We start from the raw sequence: 23,533 nt of genomic DNA on the forward strand, positions 1-23,533 counted from the left end.
CATTAAAATATATTGACTGATCTCGGATTGAAAAAATAGATATTCATCTTCACAAGTTTTACAACTATGATGCAAACTAAAAACAGTACAAAGAACATCTTTTTAGCAAACTATTTCAACTCCTTCAAATTTAATATCAATCAAGACAATTTTAACAATGCTAGCAAGACCACCACGTTAATAATCTACCATAAAACAAGTTAGCAAGTTATAAGCCTGTTTACTTTAACTCCTCTTATGTTCACTTGAACACACTTTCTAACCAATTGATTTCTAATTTCCCTTACCTAATACTTTTGTTACAAACATGCTTTAGATATTTAAATACTACCAAAGCCTAAGAGAGAAATGTTGTATTTGATCATATAACCGAAGATCGTTAGTTGTTTAGACATATCTTTACATGAATCAAAATAGTTTTATGACTATAATAGGGGGTACATTTTTCTCTGTTTCCGTTGAGCAGGTGGGCCTGTTGCATGTACCAGTGTTCCCCTGTGACCTTCCATAATTCTCTTAGAGGAGAATGCTCCCTTAGGCCACCGTTGATTTTGGTTTTACTGGTTTAAAGTACGAAAACTTATCATAAAATGCATATTTTACTAAAAGGTTATTCTAGTACATTTAAAATACACAAAATGTAGAACATCTCATTTTATTACGAGATAGTCCTTCAAAATCAAGATGCCTAAACTTATAACACATTAATCGCATTAAATTGCCTTTTCACATTAACATATTTTAAGTGAAATCAGACCTTTTCATTTTCACTTTTGTTCATATTATCTGATCTAAGTTCTTAACTTAATTTTACTACACCTAGTATGAAAGAATATAAATGCAATAAATATTAAATATTTATTGCATTGCATATTGATACCATAGTATCATAAATTTTATGATACTATGGTATCAATTCATCAATATTTATTTTTTGTATTACAGTGATCTATCAGCCTGTTAAATGTAAAGCCAGTTTGCCGTTTTGGCTGTTAACGATTACAAGCATCTAGCTAATAAACATCTACAACATATAACATACATAAGAGAATTTTTTTTAATAGAGTAAAATGTTGGCAAGAAAATTAATTTACAAGAATAAAGACAAACTGAAGTACTGATTATTGATATGGTCGATGCAATTGACGGATTTTTATTTATTTTCTTATTAGGGCTTTTGTTTGTGCTTTATTTACATTGTGAAAATGTTTACAAAATTTAGTAAAAGGGTTATTTTTAGTAAAATAGAAAAGGGTTTGTAAAATTTTCTTTTGTTAGGGTTTTATTTGTGATTTTTATATTAGTTACAGGTAAGGAGGCTGGACCAAAAGTAAATAATTAGCGTAATACCTACTATTTTTGTGAGACATCAATAAGTAATAAGTTATGTTTTTAATATAAGTAATATTTATTGAATGTTTCATACAATAGATCTTAAGAACGGTATTATTCCCTTTCGCGTCCTTGCCCTTGAAAAAAGTATGGGTAGCTCATACACACTAAATACCGTCCATCTTCTGACCCACATGCCATTAGACATTCAATAATTATTTTTAATTTACCTTAATTAATTATGCTATATTTTAAAAGGTTGACGATAAAGAGTAACATGATCAGAGTTTGCATCCCTTCCTTACAAAAAAAACTTTAAAATACCTAAGGTGTAGATGTGCATACAAAAATAAGTAAATCCCAAAAGACAACATCAATCCAAAGAAAAGTCTTTAGCAATGATTAAAAAAACTTCGCTACTTGACTATTTAGACTTTAATAAATATCCCTGACTAATAGAATTTCATCAGTAACCGAGCTATTATCCCATTCATTTACCCACCGACCTTTACTTATCATCGAATTAAAATACAAACCATGGTGCGTCAGCGTCGTTTAAATCTCATTTATGTGATGCAAAAAAATGTGATATGAGTGAAGTGACTTGAATAACTTTGTTACTACCGAAGATCAGCTGTTTTTTTGGCTAGGTAATGATCACGAACAGCACAGATTCATGTGATACAGAAGACAATAGTTAAGTCACGTTAGAGACACTATCCACTATCATATCACGTATCGTCTGTGATGTCACGTACAACTAATTAAGTCTGAGTAATCCAACATGTCTGAACACGATACTTCTTTGTAACTACTTGCGATTCAGATTCTTGCTATTTGCTTTCTTATATCGTAATTCAAATTACCGAGGAATAAAATCGAATAGGCTTTGATAAGGTTATCTGAAATGTGATAAAAAGAATTCCCTGTCATTTTACGTTAAAAGTAGTTTGAGAATGGTCAATAGAGTTCATACATGTGTGACTTAACAGATGGTTTCTGTCATAATGGGATTTGCTGGAGACTGGTTTCAGTATAATAGTTACAAAGCTGACAGAAAAATATTGGGCCGTGGTTCTTATAGTTGGTTGGCACTTATAGTGTGCAATAAAATATTAAACAGAATATTTTAATACATACTTTAAATGTTCTTGTTACTACGCATATATGTATTATTGTATAGTTTCAGCAAGTTAATGCACCATTTTGTAGTTTAAGTATAATTTCAATCTATTTTTTCTTTCCACAACAAATTATACAATATTTTTTAGGAAATGTTGATTTTACAAATGAAAATATTTAGGGGACCTGGGGACAGGTTGTTGTTTCATTTAAATTAAACAATAATTTGGACTTCATTATTTGATATTATTACAACCGATGTTGTATACAGTATATGATTATGTCCTATTTTACTTACAGTAATTTACATTTAATTTATATTACTTCTAAATTCCCGCTTTACGTTCCGATGAGCTCGTCACATTATCCCACGAGGAGTTGAAATGTATTACAAACTATAAATCAATGCCAATAGGTAAACGTTTGCATAGGCCTAGCAAAATGCACTGAAAATTATGGCTGCCAATACAGCTTAATAATGTACTCAGCTCACCACAAAGTTAAATGTAATTCAATGTGTAGGCATTACGCTACCTTCAAGTGGCTTAGTTAATGACACAAGTTTTAGCCTATATGCAAACTAGTATTAATATACAATCCTTACAGTGCAAACAAGTCTCTACCATACGACAACCTAGCTTATATCAGTAGCCGGTTTTTAGTCTTAGTTGTATTGAGGATTGACATTAACTAGCTGGAAAATCGGGCACTCATATTACGTGTTATTTGAATTACATGGAAGGTCGGATTAATTTTTGCACTACTAACTCACAGAGGTAAGCTGTTGAGTGAGGGTGAGACTATAGTGAGTGAGTAATTACTTCCAACGTTATATTATAGCTTACATGCTAAAAAATAATATAAAAATGAATAGCTTTTGGGATTTTTGATAATTGAACATGCAATTCAATTTGTACACATAACTTAATTGGTAATATTAAAATATGTGTCAGTCATTGTTTCATTCATTTATATAAAGTTTTAACTCTAAAAAGTGAACAAACTATGCCAGAAAAATGTATCTACAACATATTTAAAACTTCTTGATCAGCATTGTACGTGTTATTTTACCAAATTTTATATGTACCATTTTATCTTTCTTGTGAGTAAACAGTATAAATGTAAATATGTTTATTACATATTTTTGTACTTTCAAACATATTTAACTTTTAAGAGTTAAGGCTGAAACTGTTTAACCTGAATCTTTGAATAATCTACTAAGATGTTAGGGAAGTATGATAAGGGCATCCCTCGGTCCCTTTTGGGTTGAGAAACTGCCTTGGCTATCGAACAGAAATGTTCAACTCAACGGGTCCGTATCGATAAATGAACGATCACTAACATTTGATGATACTAATATACTATGATGGACTCAAAATTTAAAATAATTGATTACACCAACATACAGCTACATAAAGGCTGATATCACCACGGATTAACAAATAGTCTGTGTTTTCTCATTTTGTCTACTTAACATTCATCTCATAAATGCTAGCAAAAAATAATTGTGAAACGATTTCCAATTACGATTATGACATGAAGTCTCTAATAGTAAATGGTCGGTCGGTAAAATAAATAGTGCGACACCATTCTATAATCTAACGAAACGAGTCCTTAAACCATCATTGTCACTAAACAATACTAGGGATAAACCAAACATTTAATTTTTTTTAGTTTAAGTCGTATCCTGTGTAAAAAAATTAAACCACTATGATTTGGGCCACAGACAGAGCAAGCGTCTGTAAACTACTGATTTATTTCTTAAACTCCTTTAGACCAAGCTAAACTGGAAGGTGAGGTATATCATCCAACAGAGATGATATAAATTTACCTCTAGTCCACTCAATGGTTGGCACAACTATGTTCTACCTCAATAGAATATCGGCTAGCCCATATGTATGGAACGTCTACCATTGTATCTAATAGTTAAAACTATAATGAGAGCGTAAAAACGGTTACGTAAATATTTTTTAACGCAAAGGTTTTTTTTTCAAACGTGAATGGTAACAAAGGTAGATTTGCAGCACGTGCAACTACACATGTCAGACCAAAGGAGGGTCTCAAATTGGAGAGTGTAAGAGAGACACGCGCTGGGCGCTCCCCCTCATGACACTTCACACTCTACTATTGCCACTTACCTAACTCACCCTATTCCTAACTAAATTTTCAGTCTGTTTACCAGCCAAGCTAGCTACAAAGATTCATTTCTTCGGTTTAGTTTAGTTCTTGATTGTTTAAATCAAGGGTGTACATTTGTATTTTCAATTGACCTCTGCCTCATTTAAATTGTATTAGGTTAGGTTAAGATATTTACTCTATCTCACAAGTATTTTTGGAGGAAATTACGTAAATTACAAGTTCTTATAGACCAACTGGTTCAATCCAGATGGATTTTTATCAGTGAAATAATTTATCTATTAATCTCTTTATTTTGAAAAAAATATCTCCCTAAGCTTGTAAACGCATCGTCACTGGGTTCAAGACTACACTTATCATGACATTAATCGCAGCCGTATCTTAACGGTGTGGCAAGTTGCTTAATGTGTATATGATTGCCACTAACTACCAGACTCACAAACCTCATAACACGAAGCAGAACCGCAACATTCGACAACATGTTGTTACATGAATACTTTGAGTGTAGCTTGATACAACTACAGCCATACGTTAAAACTAGAGCAATTCTCAGATAGTTGTTTTTGTAATTATTGCCATAAGAAAAGTCGTAAAGACTCGTTGTACGTAGGCTATATTTTCATTATACGTTTCCATGTATCCTCAATTTCCTGTAAGCGTTTACACAAAGGTAAATATATATAAAATACTAGCTTCTGTACCCGAGCTAAGAAACCGGAAGAAAAATCAGTTTCATGATCATTGAAATAGATTTAGAATAAATAATTTATCATAAAGTTTTAGCTTAAATAATCCTACCACATAGTTGTGTAAAATATATTTAATTCGTTTGGATTATCTGTCTGAAATTGTGAAATGAGCTTTTGGCAGTTCTGATTGTTTACATTTAAATGTCAACGCAAAGGTGGACATTGTGAATTTTCTTATGCTTCCATGGAGACCAATTATTTACTTTTGAAAACTTCACCTCAAAACTTTGGACATCCAAGGGGCGTAGCCCGAGAGGAACTCAGGGAAGTGAATAGGCCATAGGACATTCCTAGATATGTGGACCATCTTTGTGCTTAATTTTGGCTGTATCGGTATCGTATTTTAGTCGTAACAGCTGCCTAGACAGACAGACAGACAGACACCACCCCAATTTTATGATATTATAGATGTGGCAATGGTCATCGTATCCTACTAGCAAAATCAGTGTCCGAGTAATTTCTAATAAGTCAGTCTCAAATTAGTCTCTAATAGACAACCATATCCAATTAACCATCGAGATTCTAGGATGAAATATAAATTAGCTATCACATTTCTAGACATGAGTTTGTATTAGCTGTATCTTTTAAATTTGTGGTGACAACTTTCAATAATTGTACACGGATTAATGCTATTACTTGAGCGTAGGAAGAGTTCTATCAAGTTTGATATAGTGACTATTCACCAATACTTAGATATAAGCCTCACAGATTTAGTTAAACTTCTGAAACCTTTTATAGGGCTTTGATTTTAAATTATGAGTATATAATCTGAATCTAAATGCATGTTTAAATAAGTGTGACGATAAAAGGTGTTTAATATTAAGTTAACCTACTGTTTGGTCCATAATGGAACAATAAAAACTAAATTTTAGATGATTCTATGTTTACTAAACATCATATCTCATGAGCTAAATGTTAACTTTTTGAGCTAAGAGTTTTTTTTTTTTTACAAAAAGGCATAATTAATTCATTTAAGTAGAAATTATTTACAAACAAAGTCCCCAAGAGGGGTTAATACCCTATAGATTTACTCTATTACTGAGTAATTTTTAAAACGTGTTCCCTTGAGGTATGCCATTTCTGTAGAGTAACTTTAAGTAGATTTAAGTAGTTTTGAAACCGCCTCAATGGACCAGCAACCCCAGGGGTTTATTCATCCAGCAAACAGTTTTAAAACTTTCTTAACTAGGGGTGCAGAGGTAAATTTTTGTTACTCCTTGCTCAAAATATATTTAGCAAGGTTAGAGTAATCGTCTGGTAATTAAAAGGTCGCTGGTTTGGTCCTTAGAATAGTCTAAGTCAGTAGCCTTTTGACAGTTCGAAACTGATCCCAGCTGTTTGGGGATTATTTTTTGTTTTTTTATAAAATAGTCGTGGCTAAAGAAACAGCTGGTCTTAGTCGGAAAAAAAATTGAAATAAGATATCTCAGTCCATTGCAGACTCGTATTCAATTCGTTCTCGGGTTAATATGACATTCTGACCTGATTATGTACTCCATCTGAAGTACAAAACAGCTGTAGTCGTTGTAAACTACGGCAGGTCGTTTTTACAATAACCGGGTAATTTAAAAACCCATTAGTTAACTCAAGCAATCTAAAGGTCATTCCATCATGACATTCTATCACTAATAGTACTGTAAAAAATAGTAGTTGGCCTGTTAGGAGGGATGGTTTTTTATATATTTTTTTAAAAGAACAAGATGAAGGTGAATCATTTTAGAACAAGATGCTGTAGGGTTCTTGTTTGTGTTGGTGGGGGGGGGGGGGGTAAGGGGGGTTATTTGGGTCAGACTGACTCGATAACGACAATCTGTTGCTGCAAAGCTTATCCAGCCCTGGTACCTGTATTTATGATCTCATGTATTATGTATAGAGCAACGACATTGTAATCAGCATCCAACGTCACATTTAATGAAAATTACTACGTAGCTTTAAACTTACTAGTAATATATGAATTTTTCACTATACTGCAGCCTAATCAGTGGTTTTATATACACGAGTTACAAAATAAATGGAGTTCTTTTACTTAAAAGAGAGCAAAAGAATCCGCTGTAGTCGAAAAAGAAAAATAATCAGCCAGAAAATGAATTTTTACAACCATAAATTTCATTCTCTGCTTTTGCTGAATAAAACAGTCTGGTTTGATTAAATATAATTGCATCATTATCAAAATTTGTTTTTCAGACCGCAGAAGAACGGTTGTTCATAGATATGTTGTATGATACGCGTTGAGGCTTGAAGCAGCTCTTTTTCTCCTTAATGAATTAGCTAGATTGGAAAGCATATATGGCTTTTCGTCCGCTTTTTGTTCAAGAAAATAGTGCTAGCTCACGGACTAAGATCCTTTGCTAATTTCCCAGCCTAGGTGTCGCCTCTGTCTTATCACTTGAGCTCACGTGGAAAACAGTCAGTTTAGGTTCTAGTAATGAAACATACTTTCATTTCTTATCGTGTCACATTGTATTTTTGACTTAACATTTAAATTTACCATTTATCAATCCCTAGTAAAATTAGATTTTATTATCGCATTGGTGGAGTAATACTTTTCTAAAGAACGTTAACAGATGTGCGTATATAAAAGCTAACAAAACATAAGGTGATAAGCTAAATAAGTAAATAATGTACGATATTATTGTTTTGCAATGTAGCTTAGAGAATTTTGTTGTATGATGGAAAATATACTTGTAAATTTACAAAACATGAGTCTTAAAAAGCATGTGGAAAAGAGTCACTCACGTTTCTGGCTACAACTGTAAAATGGAAATACAGAAATAGAGTGTCTAGTTCTAGCAGTGCAAGATACAACACAATCCTTCCAAACAAAAACAACTATTATAAGTACACAAAGGACCCACTTATTAGTTATGAGTGATTCAATATTCCAAAGAACCACCATTTTTCAAGACTCCAGGACTCGATCGTAATTCCCAAAGCATCGCCGCGAAAGAGTTATGACGTCATTAGAAAGAAAAGTTGAGCGCCTTAATTATCGGGACTAGAGGACGTGTTCTGACTTGGGTTCGGTGGCTTACAGCGCTTCCGACGGCAAATTTCTGCATCAAATTCTGTCAGTCATTTTCATTATACAGTAGGAAATAACAATTCCAAGGTACACTATAGGGGGTTTCTTGAACTTAAAAACCAAATTGTTAGGAAGAGAGAATAATATCATTGTTTTAACACGGTATTTACCGTTCCATGGTTATCCTCACGATTTTTCTATCAAATTAACGGGTTTTATCGAATGTTGATGTAGGGAATAAGCTATTGCCGTATATGGTGATGTACATGGAAATTCGCTTAGTCTGCAGGTTTACTGTGACGATGGTATTTATTATATTAGGTTCCCTGAAAATAGTTATTGTATTAAATTCATCTGGTGTATTAAGTACATAAATAAAATTTACCTTCATCGAATTACATACCGTTTTAGGTACAACAAAGCTAACTGTCATTCTAAATACCTGTCAATGAATGATATGAACACAAAAGAAAGTAGAAGTTCAAGAACACTTCACGAGAAGACTCTCTACCATATCTAGAACGTAAAAGTAAATCGTCTACTTCAGTATTTGAATAAATGAATTACAAATAATAGGCCTACGTACAAAGGAAAAACTTATTTATCTAGAACATGATTACCCACACGATTAAGTAAGCCTACATAAATAATCTAACAATGGAATTTCCTTATATTTAAAAATCTATTTACAATCCAGTTTTCAATAGAAACAAAATTGTAGGTTGATAATCCGCCCATCGATGATATTCTTACAAAATAATTAGATTACTTTGGTATCATATCAGTAATCTAAATTAATTACTCCCCCCTAACAGTTGATTAATTCATAATCCATTATGATGAAGTGCTGAGGACCACTAACATACACATTATTCAGCTGAGCATTTGCAGTATTTTACAGTTTCCAAGTGAGATGGCTGAGAGTGAAGCAAGGGAGGTGCCAGGAGAGGGGGTTTGTTTGGGTTAAGATGGTGATTTGGTTGGGAAGGCCTCGATAAGGGTAATGTCGAGCCTCCCCTTCACAAAATGTCTCCCTTCAAACTCTCCCGTTTGTTTTTCGCGAGTTAATTGACTGCATTATTTTCTCGCAATATATTCTCAATATTAATTCTTACGGGAAAGAAAGCTTAAAATGTATTTATTTCTCTAGGTAGGTAGTTGAAGTATCAGGAATATATATTAAGGTTGGATGGGTCCTGGTTTATGACTTACTGCAATACGTGTAATACGATTTTAAATATTCTCAAATTTACTGCCAAACGTGTTTAAGTGAAATTCTTGCCACTAACCTTCTTATTATAATTCGTAAATATACAAATTTGAACTATATTCAGTTAAAATTTTACTTGTAATTCAAGTGTCAATTGGACATCCCCAATAAGTTTTATAAACTTGGCGAAGCTGTGTAGCTTTTGTAATATAAATTTAAAATTGTGTATTTCAACTGAATTCGAGAAAGCCTTATTGGTAATAACAAGCTTGCGCAGTATCGGAATTTGTAAACAATCCAATACATGTTCACATTTACTACACACACTTTCTGCAGAGGTTCAATTCAACTACGTTTTTTAAGCTTGCCACAGCTATAAAGTGGACATTTATCTCTTCTATTGATAGTTAAATGTTATAGTTACCACGTAACATCAGTAACGGTGATTTACCAGTGACAGTAAAGTAACTGTTTTAACCAAGTTGAAACTGTTGTGAGTTAGACTTTGCGTCAGACGATTTCAATCAAAACTTGTAATTAAATTACCATAACGTACAACCTTCATAATCATTATGAAAAGTAATTATCTGCTTTTAATTATCTTCTGTGAGGGCTGCGATGGTGAACTGATTAACGAAGTAGATAATGAGCTTGTTAATTGACTATTAGAGGAAAACAGCTAAAAACTCGTTAAAATTGTGATTATGTTGCTGTTGTTAATTTTTCAAGGGGTTTTAATCAAACGTCATAGTACAATGGTTTGGTGAATAAATTTGAGTGTATATAAATAACATTTTATTTGCCAAACAAGTTAAAGTATGAAGAAATTTTATTGCATTTTCTTGAAAGGAAAATTATTCTGTGGTAGGCCTAATACAATGGAATATTTGATAATAAAATATTTTCAAAAGTTAATATGTGAAAATCACTTAAAAATCCTAAAAACGGTCAGTAGTTTGTCTTATTTTTAATATGTAAACTGTTTGAATTTAAATGAACTGTAAATTATATTTGTAGTTTCGTATTACAAAACATTAATTTCCAATAGCACTAATCAGTTGTGCTTCATTGTATACCGTACTTAATTACAATATTTGATTTATTAATTTTGTTCATCGGGTAAATAATGAGTTTAAGGGAGGATTGTTTTTTGTATGTACAGTAGTTATATATTTTATAGGTTTAAAAATTACAATTAAATTTTAACCAACCAACTTATGGTTGCTGTCCCCAATGGCTTGCTAGATCGGCCCAGTAACATTTCGGCCAAACTCAAATTTCTTAGAAAAACAGTATCACTTCGTCCCACTCGCTTTTACAGATGATTAAATAAGCTAATGGAGTAACATTTCGGCCCGACGAAAAATTGACAAGGGTTGAGGAACGCAGTTCAGGTAGTAAGAGGTACATGACCTGTATACTTTGCAACCACCCTCTGGTGGAATGTCGCCCAACCGTCACCCCTTGCATCCTCTGACCTCACATGACGGAGAATCGGTGGAATCTTACCTAACCTAACCTAACCTAACCTAACCTAACCTCACCTAACCTAACCTAACCTGTCAAATATTTTGTTGGGACGAAGTGTTACTAGTGGGCAGGTAGAGAGTTGGACCGTAGGCCACATCTGAGGGTTTCGGGCCGAAATGTTACTGGGCCGAAGTGTTACTTGGGCCGAAGTGTTACGACACGGGTGTACCGTAAGGGCTGATAAAGTTTATTAAAAACCTATATGAGATTTAAGTCTTCGGTTCTCGTCCCAGGTAACTGTATCTCAATCAAATCTTTGGATATATCTTATGTCAGGGACCCCGTATGAGTCTACTCTCTCGAACTGAAGCAATAAATCATAGGATGAGAAAATTCATGCTAAACCCTCATTTTATAGACGAAAACATTTAATTTTACGTTACTACACAATACATTCTCGCAATCTCTCGAAGAATATTCAAGAGGCAGACTATCCTTCAGCGCTTAAAACGAATATAGTCATCAAAGACAAAGCTTATGTCGAGCGCTTCAAAGGCAAAGTAGCTCAGTTTGTTTTGTTTGAGAACTCGGAGTGAATTTTACCCCTGCTGAGACCACAACAACTCTCTAGGGTCTGGTTATAAGGCCAACGTCAACCTTAGGACCTAAGGCTCTCTCTTTGTACCCCCGAACAAACTAAAATTTAAGTTAGAAAAGTATGGGTAGGAAATCATGAGTATAAGCTATCAAAAGACAGTAAATACTAGTGTGAGAACAATCACTTTAGAAGCACTACCATCTGTCAGAGAGTTCGTTCCCATGTCAAAGTTGTGAACAGTTTTATAATAAAAAGAATAATTCAAAGGAGCTACCAATTAAGTTTGCTATTGTAAAATATTATTGTATTATCAATTTTGTGTGTGATACATAAATGCAAATGGGAAGTTTTATAGGAATCCAAACTTCCTTCATAATAGGTCAATATTCTCTAAGATTATAACTCAATGTATGCTTGTAGAATTCAAAAGAAAACATTTCACCAATAATTAATATGTGTTTTCAAAAGCAACTATTATTTGGATTACAACAAAAGGTAATTTAGGTACCATTATAAGCAACTATTATCATTGAGTAAGATATTTCGACTTAGAATTGTTTCTTAAACTATAGGCACAGTACCCTATCAAACTTTAGACAATATGATAAGTTTCTTTGATGAGTTGGATAGACCGTGCACTGAGGGGAGATTGATTCTCCTTTGACCTCCACAGGAGCCCAAACCCCTGCAGATTTGGCCCTTCTACATTATACATCCTATGTCCTGTCAATGACATGTTGAGGGGGGCATTGTAGCATATATAACTTAAATATAATATGAAAGACGATATAAACAACAAATAAAACCACTCTCCCCGAAAATAATACGTATTTTTAATATGTTAGTATTAAAATACCTACAAATTAATATGATATTTTTATGTGTTTGTATTCGTTCTAATCAGGTAGAAACACATTATCTTTATTGTTGTAGCTGTGTGTATGATTTATCTTATTTAAATTATTCCACCTACATCTTCGGAGGTGTATCTTGCCTCTTTTATCCGGACATTTAAGCAAAGTCCCTTTTTCGAAAATTGTTTCCCATTTACACAGTTCCCAACACAAGTTTCCTTGGACGATGTCGAACTTTTCTGAGGATTGCTACTTTTTCACCTTGTCAAGGAAATAAGAAAACTTGGGGTTTGTTTCTTATTGCCGGTCTGTTTCCCATTTCTTACGAAGTTTCTTACACTCTCAACCGCTCTGATGTTTGAAACAATCATTAACTAGTTAGAAATTTATAGAGTAAAAGTATGTTACAAATTCATGCAGTAGAATTAACGAGCGTCTTCAATATTATAAAGGTCCACACAACATCGAATCAAACAAAAAATAGTTTTTAAAAACATGCCCCCGCGGAAGCCAACCTGCAGACTAAGTAAATGTTTATTCCTTGATAGGATTTTTACAGAAAACTTTCCTTAAACATGTCAGATGTATTCTCTATATAGACAAGTAAGTTTGCTGCTACAGATGACTGTGTTGAAGTGTGTTTTTTTTTCTTCATTGAAACGTTAATAGCGTCGTATGATATGAACAAATTTGCCGAATTCAATCAAAAACAAGAAAATTACAAATGTTAATTTATGCTCCGTAAGAATAACATTTTATTCGTAGCCATTAGGCCTAACACGCTTCAATATAAGCCCTACTAAAATATTTGTTTTTAAGCTCTACGAATTTTTTTATAGAGATTGAAAAGTTTATGTTTTGATTATCGAAATGGGGGAAAAACTTTTACCCCATAACACCCAATTCCCATTGACCAATCACAAAGGTTCGTGAACTAATTCCAATAAATATAAGTTTAGAACTTAAGTGCATTTATTTTAATACAGTCAGGATCATTTTCCATTGTTCATTCATATTTATTCTCTATTACAATCATTAGATAGGGATGAAACTTAGGCTTCCTTGAAACCAAATATAATTTGAAGATGATCGTAGGATGTTTATTCTGATTATTTCTTGACTAACAACTATACCATCAGTTTCTTTAGTGATGACCATTCATTGAACGTCCAACGACATCATAGTTCATCTAGCATCTGGACATCTAGGTCCAGTCAAACAACTATCTAAAAGCTACACTGACTTTTCTCAGGATCGGCTACCAGATCATTAGGACGAACATAAAGCGTTAAATGAGAACTATAACCACTTTACTATAAGTAGCTGTTACACATGAAAATCGCCCTTATAAAATATAACTAGAAATATGCATCATTTCTTACTACGTTGTGGCTTTTAAAGAGCCTGCCGTGACGAATTCCCACCCCTATTACAGTGGAATTTGTAAACGGTGGTTTAACATGGTTATTGATCGACGGTGTTAATGTAAATCAGCTCTAATGGTTTGGAAAATTGTAGCCCCATTAACATCAAAGTTCGCACGATGGAGCGTATTGTGTTATAACTGTTGTTAGAAACGGTCAAACCTTTGTTTCCACTGCTATGTTAAGGTAACAGCCTGTACTTTGTTATAAGGAGGATTTATAACAAAATGCAAGTGATTAGACATGAATATCCAGTGCGAAATAGTTCAATTTTCTGGCTGATTCAAATTCTGCTATTCACCTGACCCTGTTAGCTTTTTATATTGTACATTAACTGATCACTAAAGGTAGGTTTCTTTATGAACTGTGAAAAATGTTAACATAACAAGAGTAAAATGGTCAAATACAACTAACCTTAAGGACATAATGGATTTTTTATTGCACTTTTTTAAGTTATTATTTTCCCTGAGAACAACTAGGATCTAAAATATTCTCAGCTACAAAATTAAATATAAAACACACTCCACTAAAATTAAAATCATACTTCTTATAAAACACTTTCTGAGGTATAATTTGCAACCTTATTCTCAAAATGCATGTTAAAATTGACTTGAAAGAACTGTTACCCTTTTTGAGGTCATATATAGCTATATATAACCTCTCGTTACAAAATTTTATTTCCATACCATTTATATTTTTTCGTTGTTTTATGTAACATAACTAAAATAAGATTATTACTATTATTACTAATATGCTAGAAAGAAATGCTTGTTACATTTCACCAAGTGCAGTTAGCCACCACCTGGATTAATCGTACAGTACTACAGCTTATATTTAAAAAAAATTATGTCCGAAAACTCTTAAATCAATAATATGTGTTCTATTTCATTTGAAGTTTAACTTAATTCAAAAGTATTACAGCCCAAAAGAACAATTTTTAATGTATTTTTTTGTACTGTAACCGGTACCAAAGAGCATGCAAACACTAAACTAACTGAACGACAAGTGTACTTTCAGGATCTAATGTAAGGCCTAATGTTCATTTTACTATACAATAAATAAAGAATGAAAGACAGTTTATATTAAATGTAGAGAGAGGAAAACGTTGCTTATAATTTTAAAGTGGGAGTACTTAAAATAATATATCTCATAACCATTGATTAGTCACTTTATGTAAATGTGTTACTTATGACTGACGCCATAATGATTCTGGCAAACTGTTACAATATAAAAGTTGTAATAAAAAGAGAGAAGGTCTCACTGGGTGCCACACATGTGAATCCCCGGCTAAAACCGATATTAGCCTTCTCCTATTACCTCATACGCTGACTTGGCGTTCCGTTTCATATTACATTTTTCATTGGTGTTCTCAGAAAAGCCTGGCACTATTTGTAGTGATTTAAAAAATTTGCAAGCTATTCTAATTATAGCAGTTAAATTTTAAATTACATCTTGAAAGAACTATTGACTATTTTTGAAGAATGTTGTAAATATGTGTTTGTTGTTCTTTTATTTGTTTTCTTGTCTATGCCGGAGTCATTTTTATATGAGGGATTCTAAATGTTATTAGGGAATGCGGTTCAGACCCATATATGTCGTTGTGGATTACCTAAACGGTAGCTTAACTAAACATAATATTATATTAATATAAAACTGTTAACTTCTTTTCGTCCTATGAAGAAAACAATGCCCAAAGATTAACCAAAGATCAAATCAAAAGTCGTATAACTTATCCTGGAATAAATACGAACCATTTAATCGAACTCAGCGCACTCAAACTAAACATAGACATAACGGACACACACATAGAACAGTCTTCAGATATTGTGATACTACGAGACATGCTGAAACTGTTAAAAGTAAATTATTACTATATTTGCACAAACAGTGATTTGAGTCGGCGAATATACAATATTGGAATCAGAATACAAAACAGGTCCCGAAGATGCCGCATGTAGCTAAATGTCCTTAGGGTAGATAAAACCCACATAGTGTCAGGTTAAAAATGCCAAATAAATACAGTATTGCCATCAGCAAAATAAACAAACTGTTGCTGAACATAACCAAATAGAGCGACATTTATTCCCTGCAGAACTTGGTAAAATTTCTTGGTAAAACTCAAACTCTTCTTTGAGCTTCCACCGTTCAAATAGCTGCCAGGGCCGCTCGCAAAGACAAAGGTTTATTGCTTGTTTAGCCTCAAACCTAACAGTCGTGGCCGTGGGTATGATGTATATAGAGCCATAACAACTACACTCTTAAAACAACATGTAAGTACATTTACCATATATTTTTTAAAGATACAGTTTTAATAATCACTAACGGCAAATAAAATTATGGAACCTTAAGCAATTCATCAAGTTGAAGTTACTTAGAAATAATTTGTTAACTGTTACTAGTGTCTAAACTTATATGCTTTAAGTGCAGTAAAGGTTTTAAAAATTCTAATTTTAATCAAAAAGTTTAGAATTATTGACAATTTTATAATCGATTTTAGCCTACAAATATGTCACAGTTCATCGAAAAACATAAAAAATTAAAGATTTTTTGCAGAATTAGCCACCAGACATAATACATTGGATAAAGTTTACAAGCTGAATAGTAAAACGACATGTTGTGGAGTCTGATACATAATCGCAAGTCTTACCATAGTATCAGTATCATAATGTTGGTAGAATAATAATAGTTATTCCGTTAACGTAGGTTTTTTATGACCCACTTTTCACATTCTACTACGCTAGGTTCTAGCCCGGAACTGTTTTACACATAACTTCGGCTTGCTCTAGAGGGTTGCGGCATTATCCAATTAGCAAATAAAACATTATTATTATTATGGCATTATAAAATCCATTGGAGGTATTTGAACCCGGGACCTCAGGCTCCAAAGCCACGAGCTCTACCACTAGACCAGCTCGCTCCTACACACGTTATCATAGTACAATGGTGAATATGGTTCTAGGATGGTTGGCACGTTTGGTAAGAACTTGGAACAAAAATAATTATTCCAAGTTAATTTTCAAAAAAAGGTGATAAGAACTTGGACAAAAATAATTATTCCAAGTTAATTTTCAAAAAAGATAATTCCAAAGCATTTCTAAAATAACATGTTATATTACCGTATCAACCCCCACTTATAATCATTGATTACAGCGTCAAGTAGCAATCATTACTTGTATTGAATGGTTAAAAGATAAAAAATTCCAAAATAGTAACTGCTCAAAAGTTTATTAAAGTGAATTTTCACAGCTAAACATTTCACTTGAAACCATTATTTGACATGCAAAAGTTATTTTGCGCTTAATTTATACAGTACTAACATTTTAGCTTCAACTTTATTATTTTTATGGTAGCTTAACGTGATTAAACGATTGGATTTGCAGTGAAATATTTAATTTTTGTACACAGTATAAAATTATAAATTTACAAACATAACCGTCAAACCGCTTCCGTGACATTGTGGGTCGTGATGAAGTGAGTAAAATGACGAGGTACTTGGTTGTATCGATTTACTACATGACGTAACACTAATCGATTATTCATACCAATCCACCACTCCCCTCTAATCTACAGGTAAACACCCCCTGCCGTGGTGTCTGTTATTGATATTGATTTTATATAGCTCATAAATGCAACTACGGTTACAGCGAAATTGGTTCTATGAGGAAAAGAAGTTCTTTTAGCCAAAACCACGCTACACATATTTTGTATACACTGAATATTTAAATACATGTATCGTCCTATTGTATAATCAGGAGTTGTTTCGATGTGGGATTCAGGTTGAGTAGTGATTGTAGAGAGCGCTGCTTTACTAAATGTTTATATTTTTAAATTTAAATTTGTTTTACGAAATGTGATTTATTGGTTTTTGTGTATACAAAACTAACCATATTGTTGCCAAAATAAAAATATCTATATATTTAATACGCGACATGAAACTTTGTGAACAATAAGGCTTTTTTGTTTCAAGATTTAACCCCACATATTATATACCAAAATGTTCGTCTAGGTGTGTAGATGTGCAAACTGGATTTAGTTTTTTGAAATATATCTTTTTAAGGGCGTGGGCTGCCCTCAAAGTTCCTTCCATAAGGATAACATTGTGATTGATTTGAATGTTATTATATTCTGAAACAGATGTAAATACATTAGTTAAAAAAATAAATTCCAGCTGTTTTGTTTGGTTTTGAAATGTAAACAGTAATTAGAAACCCAGCAAGGAAATGTTACCTATAGGACACGACGGGAGAAAAGTTTTACATTTAAGGACCCGACGACAAAGAAATACGAGTTTTGCCGGTCGGACACGGCGAGTCAATATACGGCAAGCAATGCAAAACGTAAGGAGCCCAGACGAGGAGCTGGAACAGTTAGTGGCAACATGTACTTACAAAATTACACTGACAAATACAAGATCTCAGCAGCATTCACTTGGCGAGATGGCATTAAAATGGGGTATGCTACATTTTAAAGAAGAACAAAGAGGACGAGGCGAAGGATTTTCATCCTGCTGCCATAAAGAAAAAGTGAATCTACCACCATACCGAGAGAGCTATTATATCCAGAGCCTACTAAATGGAGTAAATCATTTGAGCAGAAACTACAAAGAGAACATTAGATCGTACAACTCTGCGCTCGCAATGGTCAGCACTCGAGCTAATATTGAAGAACATAACGTTGGGGCCTTCATGTTTAAGGTGCACGACACAATGTATCACTCAATTGGCACCTTACAACCGTCAGAAGGGGAGCATCCCACATACGCCCAAATTTATATCTACGACGTCGAAACCGCTGTTCGAGCAAGAAAGAATGCTAAACAAAGCTAATGGCTCTTGCAGCACTGAACTCATGCACATTTTGACTCAACATTTGGTTGATATTAATCCACACACGCAAGTATTCAGCATGATGAGCTCCGTTCATCAAAATACTCCTACTGAACAGCAAAAAGAACTTAGAATGAATATAGCCAACGATCGAGCTCAAGACCAACGTCGATACAATGACGCAACTTCTAACGACGTTGCTACAATATCCAAATATATTATTCGTGCGAATTCGCACGGGTTCACCTAGTAGGCTGTTAGTTTAGGATAATATGATATGATCTAAACTGTTTCATAATTTACATTAGCATGAATCTTTATCTAGTCATTGCAACAATGTAATGAATACTACAGTGATCAGTAATCAACAGGATCTCAACCTATTGGTGGTCCAAAGTATGTTTATTAATTTAATTACATTCTCATTCTAAAACTTGAGTAAGTGTGTTGATAAAAACACAGCTTAAAAAATATATAAACCCATACATATATGGGTCACAAAATACATAAACCCATTATATATGAAAATGTTGAAAACGTAATCTGGATCATGGAAATACGCATTAAAGACAAAAGTTGGATTTAACGATGCTTGAAAATAAAAATGTATACCTCACATTTATTGAGGCAATATTTGACCACTCAGCAAATTGTAAGCTTTCAGTAGATATATTGAACAAGTTTACTTTTTGTCTTGTCAGAAAGCCACTAAACCAACATCTTTCTTTTCTTTGAACCGCAGCTACTCAAAAGTAGTAAAGGGAACAAAGCTTTCAATAACAGTTTGTATTTCTTTGAGTCTTGGTATAAAAGAGTCGACGTCTTTATTGATTAAATAGACGCTTTTGTAAACATCAATCAATCCTAATTATTTAATTGTTAGATTTGAGCTTTAACCTATTCTATCAAGATAATTATACAACTATATACCAGGACTAACTTGAAAATATTCCTTATCGGTGATTGAAGTCAGTAATAATTTTTTTATAAAGGCAATTATTTCTTCAAACAAAATTTTTATATTATAATACAAATAAATGCAACTGAGCATGTTTGGATCCAGTTGCAATGGTGAGCTATTGACTTTTCTCAGGATTGAACCTGCAACCCCTTATCTCTGGTTACCGTTGAGGACCACTCAGTTATCCAAGTACTTTTGAATTCATTTTAAGTTACTTTTGGGTCTTCTAAACCTACGCTTAACCTTCATTTTAATTAAAACCTTATTTAGGTAATTACACTTCTGTAAGCAGTGCAGATTGGTATTTGAATTTATTTCAAGCTGTTATTGATCTTTGTACATAATCGCAAAAATGTACGTCCCTACGAAAAAGCATGTGTTCAAGTATATTTTCAACATACTGATAGTTGTATATTAGATCAAAATATAAAATGGCAGTGTTTCTGAGGAGTAAAAGAGAGACAAATGAATCGATGCTTCAAGCTGCCCTCAGAGGCTTGCAGTCACATGGGACTAAAATTCACTAAGAGTTTTTACACGAGTACAAATTCTGTTTCACTTGCTTTGTACGAATTGTGTTGGCTTTCTGTTAATTGAAAACTCTTTGGAGAATTATTTTTATGGATTGGAAATGTGTTTCCATACAATCAAATGAGTTTAGTATATTGTTGGCAAAAATCCTGTTCGAATAAGAGGCAAAAGCCTCCTGAGTAAGTTATATTCTACTATTTGTATTCTTATGTGCACAGTTAGCCAAATGATTATCTTTTATTTTATCATTACCTATAGATAGGCAGGATTAAAGAGAAAAGAGTCGTTGTTGAGATAAACCCTATGAAAATAAATGAAAAAATCTTACTCTTCAAAGGAAGTGTAAAAGTCTAACCCATACATCCAGGTGTTTGCAGTATATTGTTCAACATACAACAGACGGTGTCACACTGATGTTTTAAGTCTGCATTCACATTATAAACTTTACATTCCGGGCTCGAAAACGCTTTTAGCGTCGCCGAGTTTTTATCCCCATTTGGTCACTTAGCGCTTCGCTCCTCTGGAATTCCAATGAGTCTTTTATTTTAGAGCAGAACCCATTTTCCAACACTTAAAAATAAAAATACTAGTTAAATCATTAAAAATTAGAATTTTGAACGTTTTAACTTAAGTTATTTATTTGTTACATTAGGGTTAAACAATCACGGAATGAATTTTAATTATCTAATAAATAATTTGTTATTAATAATTAACTGAAACAATTATTTAAATAGGCTACATTGTACTTCACTTTTTATACTTTTTAAACTTGCCGGTCTTAATGGGGCCTATTTCATTTTTGTTATAATATTGTTCTTCGTCAAATTTATATATTAACAAATCTTACTTTAAAACATGTCAAAAAGTATTGAAAACTAATTTGAAATAAAAATTTTATTACTTCTCTTGGACTTTTACAGGAACGATTTAATTGTAATACCAAAACAGGAGTGCTAATTTCAAACTGTTGAAAAAATACCACCCATCTTAAAAATGTAATCTTGCTGGACTAAGACTTAGAGGAAAACCTCGGTCTCACATATGACAGATAGAAGAAGATTACAAGAGGATGTCATCTACACCTATCTTACAGCTCAATACAGATGACACAAGAACATTTTTAAAAGTTGAGTCTGGATACATCGCTCTGTCTGCGAGAGGTACAGCTGCTCTCGTAACTTTTCACAAACTTGTTACTGAGATTTGTTACCACGAAACTCTCGGAGTTTGCTGGCCACTGAGAGAAAACGTAGTTATTTTGTTTCGTATACTATAATGTCATTCTAAGCAGATGGATTCATTTTTTATTAAAATTATATGTAACTGGATACGTTTTCAATCGCCAAAACAAGTTCAAATGGTGTCCATGAGTGATTGAAACTTGTTTACATTTTCCTAAATTTGTATTTGATCTGTGAGAGTACTTATACGAATTCGGTTATTAGCTGTTTGGTGGTTTTTTATTTGATAAAAATGTAAAATTTTTATTTGTATAAGTTTTTTAACAAATGGTTTACTTTTGATGACTCACAATTATGGTTTGAATACCGATTTTAAAGACCAATTTACAGTAGAGTAATTTAAAATGTTAATACTTGGCATGTGTAGAACAGGAGCTGATTTATCGGTAAGTAAGTAACATCAAAATATCCGTTGACAAAAAAATACATGATTGGCACACTGCTACTAACCTCAAGCCATCGTACATAGCTAGTTGGCAATATTGTATTCAGTTCGTCGACAGATTGGTGAATAGCTCATAATGGATTTACTCAAACAAAAATATTAAGTTTCTTCTATTAAAAAAAAAAAAACATTTTCATGCAAATCACACGTAGTCTCTTTCAAAAATATACTTTCTGAATCTTTCCAGAACACTAAAACCTTTTCCGATTGTCTGGTGTTGTTCCTGATCAGACACTGTGCAAAACCCACTTTCGGGACCTTTTCTAAAACACTACAATTTTCCATTCTTTTCAACTCCCTGGTGTTATTCCTGATCACATACCGTGCAAAAGCCATTTTCTGCAGCGTTTCTAAAACACTATAACTCTCCAGTTTTTCCAATTGTCTGGTTTTGTTTCAGATCACATGCAGTCGCTCTGCAAGAACCACTTTCTGCAGCAGCTGTACAGGAAGATTGACGGCGCTGTGCTGCGCTCACAGAACGAGAAGTCGCTGGACTGCGTCATCACCTTCCAGACTCACTCGATACTGCAGCGGTTCATGCTGAGGTTTGACATGCTTCATCTGGACTGCAACGACCATCTGTTCATCTACGACGGTGCTCATGCCGTAGGAGCGTTCAAGGTAGAGTTATCTTGAAAATATTAATGCGATACCAAAACATTAGGTTTTATATTTTAAGTCGAAAATTCCTGAAGTATCAGTTAATAAATTATGAAAGCTTCAATATAGACTAATATCAGCTGGCTCTTTAGTCAAGATCACGTATTTTTAAAGAGGGTTTCCTCACGTTCAACAGAGATTTACGGCTATCAGCACAGATCTTTGATACTCGGAAAAGAATCATAAAGCTCATTAATAACCTATAAATTCCTCCTGTTATACATAGTATATAGAGAATGTCTAATCCATGATATCTACAGGCGTTTTTTTTTTTTTTCATAATACCCCTTAGAATAAAGAAAATATATTTTTTACAGTAACGGCTTGAACGATTTTGTTTGAAATTTAGTATGTCCTTGTCCTTTACACTGTAAACAATATTGTACATCCCCATGCTGTAAAAATTACGGTTCAAAGGCTATTGATTTTTCTCTATAAAATATCATATTGACCCCAAATACTTGTTTATTATAAGGGGTTTTGACTACCTAATGGGATAAGGTATGTGTCAGTTTGCTAATACTGTCTATTAACTCTTGTGTTTAGAGATACATATGCAAGTCTCACAGTAACATAAATTTTATACATTGCTTTGAAGACAAAAAATATTCTTTAACCGGCAGTGACAAAGTCCAAATTGTGCTGAATCAGCGAGTTTCTGCTGTAATACATAGATTCTCTGTAGAGTGCTCGTAAAACAATGTTAGGTAATTTTGAAATTAATGGTAACAATTTCTTCATATTTTTTCCTCAACATTTTTAGTTTAAGAGGAAGACCACGGTGGTATTCTTCAAAATATTAAGGTTTCTGAAAAAGAAAATAAGTTGAACCATAAAATATATTATATTTTAGTAATATGGATTAGTAGTGCACGTAAAATATGGAAACACAAACTTCTCCAACGAGTTATTCAACTTAAACTGTATTCGATTTTAAACCAAAATTTTG

The 23,533-nt window shown here is 33.1% G+C and overlaps 1 protein-coding gene across 1 annotated transcript in view; it reads left to right on the top strand.

Annotated features, from left to right (window-relative positions):
- LOC129001204 (uncharacterized) overlaps window positions 1-23,533 on the top strand; it is an 84,759-nt gene that overhangs the window by 56,076 nt on the left and 5,150 nt on the right. The window contains exon 2 of the mRNA XM_054428416.1: window positions 22,322-22,545. Within this exon, the coding sequence (XP_054284391.1) occupies window positions 22,322-22,545 (224 nt within the window). The remainder of the gene's footprint in view (window positions 1-22,321; window positions 22,546-23,533) is intronic.

This window comes from Macrosteles quadrilineatus, unplaced genomic scaffold, assembly GCF_028750875.1.
Source record: "Macrosteles quadrilineatus isolate MER2022 unplaced genomic scaffold, UCM_ALF_1.0 Scaffold_8__2_contigs__length_117827958, whole genome shotgun sequence".
Lineage (NCBI taxonomy): Eukaryota > Metazoa > Arthropoda > Insecta > Hemiptera > Cicadellidae > Macrosteles > Macrosteles quadrilineatus.